This window comes from Notolepis coatsorum, assembly GCF_963971535.1.
Source record: "Notolepis coatsorum genome assembly, contig: SCAFFOLD_4587, whole genome shotgun sequence".
Classification (NCBI taxonomy): domain Eukaryota; kingdom Metazoa; phylum Chordata; class Actinopteri; order Aulopiformes; family Paralepididae; genus Notolepis; species Notolepis coatsorum.
The window spans coordinates 1-10,000 of NW_028174832.1; the positions used below are offsets into that span (position 1 = coordinate 1).

The following is a 10,000-nucleotide window of genomic DNA, read 5'->3' on the forward strand; positions in this document are numbered from 1 at the left end:
ACAACGGCCCCCGACCGACCAACGCCGCACACTCCCCCCCCCCCCCCACTGTACCGAAAACCTGTACCGAACCGTGACTTCAAAACCGAGGTGCGTACCGAACCGTGGTTTTTGTGTAACGTTACACGGTGTAGCGATTGTTAAATCACTCTGTAGTGCCGAATTTCCCTCAGGATGAATATATATTATATATATATATGAATAATATATATTCTATTCTATTCTGTTCTATTCTATTCTATTCTATTCTGTTCTATACTTGACTCTACAACAGTACATTAATCCAGCTCGGTGTGTATTTGGGTCTAAAGTTTCAAATGCACTCATAGAAAAGATAGTTTATCCCCAGAAAGTAATTAATAAGATAAGATAAGATAAGATAAGATACTTTATTGATCCCCTTTGGGAATTTTTGGGCGTCATCCAGTGTACAGTTTATTCCCCTTCGAATATATATTTTTTTTTCTCATGATCTCTTTCTCTTAAACACTACTGTATATTTGTATGTCTTGCATGTCATACATGTCTGGATGGAACAGTACTGTATATCTGTATCATAAATGTCTTGATGAATTGAAAATGGGGGACCCTGATGTGTAAACAAGATGAAAGTCTTTCTCTGGTCTGCATCTACTAGTATTACCCTGCCCATACCTGTACCTCCCCTCCCCCCTCCGCCATGTTGCTATGATGGCAGAATTTCCCAAAGGGGATCAATAAAGGAATATCTTATCTAATCGTATCGTATCTCATCTTATTTGATCTCATCTTCTATGATAGATTGGCTTCAGTGTCTAACACGCAGGCTCTGTGAGATCAGTGTCTAACACGAAGGCTCTGTGAGATCAGTGTCTAACACGAAGGCTCTGTGAGATCAGTGTCTAACACGAAGGCTCTGTGAGATCAGTGTCTAACACGCAGGCTCTGTGAGATCAGTGTCTAACACGAAGGCTCTGTGAGATCAGTGTCTAACACGCAGGCTCTGTGAGATCAGTGTCTAACACGCAGGCTCTGTGAGATCAGTGTCTAACACGAAGGCTCTGTGAGATCAGTGTCTAACACGAAGGCTCTGTGAGATCAGTGTCTAACACGAAGGCTCTGTGAGATCAGTGTCTAACACGAAGGCTCTGTGAGATCAGTGTCTAACACGAAGGCTCTGTGAGATCAGTGTCTAACACGAAGGCTCTGTGAGATCAGTGTCTAACACGAAGGCTCTGTGAGATCAGTGTCTAACACGAAGGCTCTGTGAGATCAGTGTCTAACACGAAGGCTCTGTGAGATCAGTGTCTAACACGAAGGCTCTGTGAGATCAGTGTCTAACACGAAGGCTCTGTGAGATCAGTGTCTAACACGAAGGCTCTGTGAGATCAGTGTCTAACACGCAGGCTCTGTGAGATCAGTGTCTAACACGAAGGCTCTGTGAGATCAGTGTCTAACACGAAGGCTCTGTGAGATCAGTGTCTAACACGAAGGCTCTGTGAGATCAGTGTCTAACACGAAGGCTCTGTGAGGTCCATGATGACACTTCTGACGTGAGTCTGATGTTTTGCTCACCGGCAGGGCGGAGTCGTCGGGGGATTGTCCAATAGCGGCCTCCGCCTCGTATTTATAGTAGTCCAGCGGCGCACAGAAATACCCAGGCTGCACCTCCGAGCACTGCCGACCAATCAGATGCCTCCTGCAGTCACACTGGCCGTTCCCCATCATGCACCTGGAGATGATGAAGTCACACGACGAGCACGTTGTAAACGGTCTTTTGAAACATACTGTATAGGTAGGCCTGCCACGATAACACATTTTGCTGGGCGATTAATTGCCCCCGAAAATATCGCGATAAGCGATATTATTGCGACCGGTTAGAGAATTTTTTTTGAGAAATTTATTTCCCAAAACTTTTATTTTGAAGCCCACCGCTCCGTCTTTTCCGGTTTTAGACTTTTATTTTGAAGCCCACCGACCGGACCGGAAGTATTGTTGCGATTATCCTAAGCAGAACATATGAGCCGACAACATGTCTCGTCCGGTTGTTTTTGAGCTAATAACAAATGTTGAGATTGTTGGTGAACAACTAACTTTAGGTTAGTTTTAACGTTAGCTACTAACGTTAGATGCAGCTACTACAGGCAATCAACGATGAGGAGGAAGCGTCAAAGCAGTATATAATAGAATAGCTGTGGTGCGTAGGCACTGCAGCACGACTCGAAACTACCGGAGTGTTATAATAAATTAATTCATGTTTAACTTGTCCCCGTGTCCAGTCCTTTGACCAGCCCCACCCGTTCATTGTAAACAATGATGCATGTAATTGTATTAACGTTATTCTGTGTTGTACTTGTAGCTATGCTATACGTTGTATTTCGTTTGTTAGCTAATGTTGTTAGCATGGAATGAGAATCAAAGCTCTATCTTTCATCTTTATTTAGCAGTCCAGTTTCTCCGGGCAGTAGCGAGTAACTACTTGGGTCTAAAAATAGCTAACGTTACACTACAAATAATGCTACTTGGTTAAAAGGAGCCACACTATTGAGAAATGTAGTTAAGCTGTGGCGTTGCCCCACGGGGCTCCCGTGCTGTACTCTAGTAACGTCAGCGACCCGCCTCCCAACACGGACAGTGACTGACAAGCGGCACTGGTTCCGCCTCATTAAAACAAACGCGCAAATAGCAATTAATCGCGCCCGTCAAAATCATTGCATTCATTTTAATTATCGCAGCAATTAATCGATTTATTGCTTATCGCGGCAGGCCTATGTATAGGTACTGTTTCTAGAGCTAAGATAAGATTATTCCTTCCTGGTTGTCCCTAAATCCAGGCTAAAAAACAGGGGGGACCGTGCAGCCCCCAAACTGTGGAACGAGTTGCCCCCCCCCCCCCCACATTAGGCTGGCCCCAATGTTTAAGTCCCATCTTAAAACACATTTGTTCTCCCTATAGCTTTTAAAAGAGATTAGTCTGCTGCTGTAATTTATTTTGTAGTTCTGTGTACTTTGTATTGTGTTTATGTGTTCTTTTGACTATATTATGGTTTTTACTGTGAAGCACTTTGGTCAACCATGTTGTTTTTAAATGTGCTATATAAATAAAGTTGGATTGGATTGGAAGATAATATGTGGTAATATAAGATAAGATAAGATAATATATGGTAAGATAAGATAAGATAAGATAAGATATTCCTTTATTGATCCCTTTGGGGAAATGTGGGCATCATAGCGGCATGGGGGGGAGGGGAGGTACAGGTATGGGCAGGGTAATAGTAGAGGACATAAATACAGGCGAAACAATTAGATCTGAATATAGAAATATGAGAAAAATAAACAGGGTAAACAAAGACGTACACAATGAACAATGTTCAAGATTTCCCTCCAAAAACCACAGCCAATCACAACTTGAGATGACAACCAAATAATATAGTGTCACCTTGCCCCCCTCCTACACACGCACACGCACACGCACACACACACACACCTACACACACACACACACACACACACACACACACACACACACACACACACACACACACACGCACACACACACACACACACACACACACGCACACACACACACACACACACACACACACACACACACACACACACACACACACACACACACACACACACACACACACACACGCACACACACGCACGCACGCACACACACACACACACACACACGCTCACACACACACCTGTTGTTATAGGCTCCACCAAAGTCACAGTCACAGGAGCGACAGCCAGCCAGGTCGTTACTGAGGCCCCAGTACTCCGGCTGTGAACACAGGACACACACAACAGTCGGTCATATTGAATTATTCAATTAATCATACTCATAAAATACTACGAGTGGGACCGGGGGGGGGGGGGGGGGGAGGGGGGCAAACAATTAATTGTAACTGAGGGGTTACAAAACCCTGACTGTATTAAAGATTGTGATAGATTAAACCACTGCTAATTATCATTATTATTACTTGCCAGAAAGTACAGTTAATTATGGCAGACACTCAGAATAATACGGCACGGTGACAAAGAAATATCATTTAGAATATTTATTGTTATGCAGCAAATTGTACAGAGATGGGAATTAAGGTCGCGCTTGTATGGCGAAGAATATGAATAAGTCAGTCAGTAGCAAAAGTCAGTTGGAATAGATAATTCCTACGATGGGGTACTAGGCTAGACGCCGCCTGGCGTAGGATGGCAATATAGGGGGAAACGCTGGTACCGCTGGAGACAGGGGGTTTCCTCCCAGAGATGTAAGCTCTGGAGGGAAGAAGAATGTTCGGATACTCAGTCTGTTCAATTGAAGAAGAAGGTGTTCTCGTACGGAATCCAGTCCTTGTAATCCAAAGGCTCAGCAACAAAGCAATAACTGTAATCCAATTGCACGATAGCAATGACGATAGCCAGCTAGCTTCGGTCCACGAAGCCAGCCCGAAGTAGATCTTCAAGGTGGTTAAATCCAAACGACAGTGGGTATTAACGATGCTCTTCTCCAGGTAGTACGTTCCACAATCACTATAATCCAACCAATACTGGTTCTGCAATCGCCGCCGTCGGTTCCAATATGCACATGTCCAGTAGGTTCTACGACTAGGCCCTCCTCGTGTACTGGCACCAATGTATTTAGTCCACGCACACTGGCTAAGGTTCCACTAGCTAAACGAACGAACTGCTGGGTAATGCTACACACGAACGACCTGCTGTTGGCACGATGCACAATAAATAACGACTCTTTAATTCACATTAAGCTAAGTCGAACTTGACGTTACTGCATTAACTCTGACACTTTTACTATTCACTTCGCACGTGGTTCTCAACACTCTGTTTAGACGAACTGCTTGACTTCACTGTTTTACCGAACGAACGCACACGATGAACTGCTACTGTTCACACCTGCCACGATATATATACTTAAGTGGCTTTCTAGTGCCAAACCTCAGTTCTCGTCTCGAATCAATGCGCCGTCTCCAGGCATGTTCCAACATGCCTGGGCTCGCCTTTGAACCTGACTTTGGGGGCTCGCCGTCTGGCGCAGAGAACGTTATCCAATGAGGAAAGTGAATATTACTAGGATTCAAACGCAGGCTTAAAGGGATATAACTTGTATATATAAATAATATACAAGGTATATAAAACAATAAATGTAGATTCTCAGCTTTTAATCTGGCCCTTCACAACAGTAATATTGAAACTACTACAGAAACTAATACATAACACTGAAATTAATAGATAATACTGAAACTAATACATAACACTGACACAAATACCTTTTTGTTTTTTAAACTTGTTTTATGGTTCTATGTTCGAGACAAATAAAAATTAGGGCTGTCAGTTTATCGCGTTAATTAGATTAATTAATTACACAGCAAATTATCGCGTTATGAAAATTAACTAAAAATGTATTACAATTTTTTTTTTTTTTTTTTTTTTTAAATAATATTTGTTTTGTATCTCATTCATTCCATAAGAACGTAGAATACACATTTACAGACTTTTTTTTAATATGGTCCATTTGCATGTTCTTGGTTTCTGATTCTAGGGACATCTATGGATCTCAGGGAATGTATTCCCAGTGTCAGAAATACTGCGGGCTAGATCCACAAAGAATGGATTGCACGGTGCAAGTTGCACCCTTACTTACAATTCATGATGAATTTAAAATGGGGGACGAAACAAGACGAAAGTCTTTCTCTGGTCTGCATCCCCTTAACAATAATAATAATAATAATAATAATAATGTGTGTATTGAGCCGTACTGTATTGTACCCATTCTGCAATCTGTTAATAACATTTTCATTCAATCAATCAATCTGTGCGGTGATTGATTGAATGAAAATTTTATTTTGAGTAAATTGTAATGAGCCAAATGAGAATATCAATAAAAGAAATTTGTATCTTTGACTGTGAATAACACCGTGCTCAAATTGACCAGACCTGAAAAATCTAAGCAAATTAATAGATGGAAGATGATTAAACAGAAGGTTTTGTAGATACAGTACTGAATTCTGCCATCCGGGACACATGCAAATTGAAATATGATTATAGGATATAGAATATCAGGCATAAAATGGTTATGCGATTAAAATGCGATTAATTAGATTAATTAATTACAAATCCTGTAATTAATTAGATAAAAAAATTTTAATCGCCTGACAGCAAGATACAACGTCAGGAGAGCAGTAATAGAGGCAAAACGGCGTTACAGGGATAAAGTTGAACTTCAGTTTGAACAGGCTGACTCTAGAGGCATGTGGCAGGGCCTCAGAACAATGACAGACTACAAAGGCACCCCCCTCAAACTGAACAGTGACATCTCCTTAGCAAATGATCTCAATTCCTTCTATGCGAGGTTTGAGGCTGTGAATAACAACACCAGCCTACAAACCACGGCAATGGGGGGGGGGGGGGGGTCTGCTGATGGAGACTCAGTGTTCAGGGTAACAGAGCATGAGGTGAGACGGATCTTTAAAAAAGTGAATATCAGGAAGGCAGCAGGACCGGACGGCATCCCCGGCCGCGTCCTAAAAGTCTGTGCCGACCAACTGGCCCCGGTATTCACTGACATCTTCAACCTGTCCTTGGAACAGGCTGTCATCCCCACCTGTCTGAAGAAGTCCACCATCATCCCTGTACCCAAAAAATCTACGCCCGCTTGCCTCAACGACTACCGCCCTGTAGCCCTCACCTCCATAGCCATGAAGTGCTTTGAGAAGCTAGTGAAGGGCTACATCTGTTCCTCCCTCCCCATCAACCTGGACCCTCTGCAATTTGCATATCGCCCCAACAGGTCCACGGAGGACGCCATAGCCCATGTGCTGCACACAGCAGCATCACACCTGGACAAGAGGCAGGGGAACTATGTGAGAATGCTGTTCATCGACTACAGCTCAGCATTCAATACCATAGTCCCCTCCAAACTCATAGCCAAGCTCAGGGACCTGGGCTTGAACTATGACCTGTGCCAGTGGGTCTTGGACTTCCTGACGGGCAGACCCCAGGTGGTAAGAGCCGGCAACTGCACCTCCTCATCCATCACGCTCAACATAGGGGCCCCCCAGGGCTGTGTTCTGAGCCCCCTCCTCTACTCCCTGTACACACATGACTGCGTAGCACAGCGGAACAACAACACCATCATCAAATTTGCTGATGACACAGTAGTGGTGGGCCTGATCTCTGCCAACGACGAAAGGGCCTACCTGGAAGAGGTAGAGAACCTGTCACAGTGGTGTCAGGAGAACTGCCTCTCCCTGAACGTCAGCTAAACAAAAGAGATGATTGTGGACTTCAGGAGGTCGGGGGTCAAGGACTACAGCCCCCTCAGCATCGACGGGGCACCGGTTGAGAGAGTGAACAGTTTCAAGTACCTCGGAGCCCACATATCCGAGGACTTGACATGGACCACACACATTGACAGTGTTGTGAAGAAGGCACGACAACGCCTCTACTTCCTCAGGCGCCTAAGGAAGTTCCAAGTCAGTCAGAAGATCCTTAGGAACTTCTACTCATGTACAATAGAGAGCATCCTGACCGGCAACATCACCTCCTGGTTTGGGAATAGCACTGCACAAGACCGTAGCAGACTACAAAGAGTGACACGTTCAGCCGAACGCACAATTGGAGGGGGGCTTCCCACCCTCCAGAACATTTACAACAAGCGGTGCAAGGGGAAGGCTAAGAGAATTATTAAGGACTCGAGCCACCCGAACAACTGCCTCTTTGAACTGCTGCGGTCAGGCAAGCGATACCGGAGTCTTAAGGCGAGCACAGAAAGACTCAGAAGAAGCTTCTATCCCCAGGCCATCAGGCTGCTAAACGAACAATAATCGCTAAACGAACAATAATCACTATGCAACAACCATCAAATGCACACAGCACACACACCCACACGCACACACTCACTCAAACAAACAACACACTGCAGCACCCACTCTCAACACTTTAGATCACACAAACACACTTACACTTTATATTTATTGATAAAGGATTTGCACTACAACTCGTACACCTACTGTGAATTGTACCTAAATTGCACCTCGTCCCATTCTCCATTTCTGCCTTGCACTATATAGTATTGTATATTAGTACACTGCACAGTATTGTATATTGTATGGTAACTACGTCTATTCTGCATCGAACATTGTACATATGTCTAAACTGAACACTGTGACCTCTTTTTTTTTACTTCTAATTTTACTATGTTTTTATTTCATACTTATCTTGTCTTGCACAGTCTCTGGAGCGCAACAGTAAGAAGCATTTTGTACAAAAGTATTCTGTACTTCTGTATGACAACTATTAAAGAAACTTGAACTAATAAAAATCAAATCAAATCAAATCACATCACATCACAGGAGAGTGCTGCTGACTGACCAGACACTGGTTGCAGTAGCGTCCCGTCACGTATCTCTTGCAGGAACAGTCTCCGCTGATCTGGTCGCACGGCGCGCCCATCATGATGATGCCACGCGGGTCGCAGTTACACGCTGTGAGACACACAACCACACACACACACACACACACACACACACACACACACACACACACACACACACACACACACACAACCACACAGCCGCGATGACGAGACACTTCTTCTTCCCCCCGACTGTATGATAAAATATACTGTAATAATATAATAATTAGGGCTGGGACTTTATAGTTAATTAATCACGTTTTAATCGCATATCAATATTTGATGCGAAAAGCAACATTTTTCAATTCAAATGAATTTTGGTATACGAGTGAATCAATGAATATATACATTATACATTATGTTTAAGCAGCAAAATCCTGTATTAGCTAATACACAGAGCAACAGATCAATGCAGTTTTTAACAAAGTGCAGCAATTTTAGGAATAATATATATATATATATAGCGCAAAGGACCTTTTGTAAATTCAAGCACTTTCGAGGTAAAAGTAAAACGCAGTACTTTCAAGTACATTTGAACAGAACAGTTGACTATTGAAAAAAATTAATTATTGATTTCAATTTCTCTTATTTTATTTTTTTATGAACAAACCAGACTAAGAAAAAAAGCTATTTGCGATTTATTATACTTTATACTTATAGCACATACATGAGTCTGGTCTCCTTTGAAAGGTAACATTCTTACACAATAAAGAAAAATCATCATGCGATTAAATGCATAAATGTTTTTTACTTTTAATTCTTTCTGTAGTTAATCAATTGAAATGAATGTGATAAAGTCCCAGCCCTAATAATAATAATATAATAATGAATAAAACAAAGATCAAAACAGGCTGAAGGCCCAGCTGACACATACATGCCAGGGGTGGTCGCAACTGGTCGGAGGTTGAGCATGTGACGCTGCCCGGGCTACGCCCAAATAAGGCCACAGGATGTTTCTACTAACGAGGGAATCCCAATAATTTATGACTAATACTGCACCTTAAGTTTGAGTCCCAAATCTCGTTGTGTGCAAATATAATGACAATAAAGTACAATCTAATCTAATCTAATCTAATCTAATCTAATCTAATAGGGAACTGAAACAGCAAACAGCAGCTCAACCAAGAAGACACAGAGGCCTAGAGGTTAGAGGTTACAAGCATTTAGGGTGCTTTCTCACTGCCATTGGGGGTCGAACCAGCTCCGCTCCGTCCTCGCTCCGTCCTTGGGTGCGAACTTCCCCCCCCCCTCTCCCCCCTCTGGTTTGTGTACACACTGCAGTCTTGGTGCGCTCCGGGTTTTGTTTTACGGTTTGCGTTTTGAGCGCGTAAGCTGCCGTAGCGATGATGTCATGCTCTAACGTCAACACAGGAAGAGTTTAACATACGGTGGTGGAAACTGGATGCTGATATAAAGAAACTAAATAACCAATAAATATGAAGTTATATTTGAACCTCTGTTGTCAAGCCTTGTCAATATAACCCACCCCCCTTTTCTCACGAATGGAACTGGTGTCGTGGAGTCCGCTTTGAGCGTTTTCCAGGGTTAACGCTAAGCTAACGCTAGTTAGCTTAGCCTACTTAT

General features: G+C 43.1%; 1 protein-coding gene across 1 annotated transcript in view; it reads right to left on the bottom strand.

Moving 5' to 3' along the window:
* Positions 1-1,554: 1,554 nt before the first annotated feature.
* The window catches only part of LOC311247458 (laminin subunit beta-1-like), a gene marked incomplete at both ends in the record, with an annotated part of 10,901 nt that continues 2,455 nt past the window's right edge, over positions 1,555-10,000 (bottom strand). Inside the window, 3 exons of the mRNA XM_084338499.1 lie at positions 1,555-1,711; positions 3,693-3,772; positions 8,374-8,486. Of these exons, the coding sequence (XP_084194625.1) occupies positions 1,555-1,711; positions 3,693-3,772; positions 8,374-8,486 (350 nt within the window). The remainder of the gene's footprint in view (positions 1,712-3,692; positions 3,773-8,373; positions 8,487-10,000) is intronic.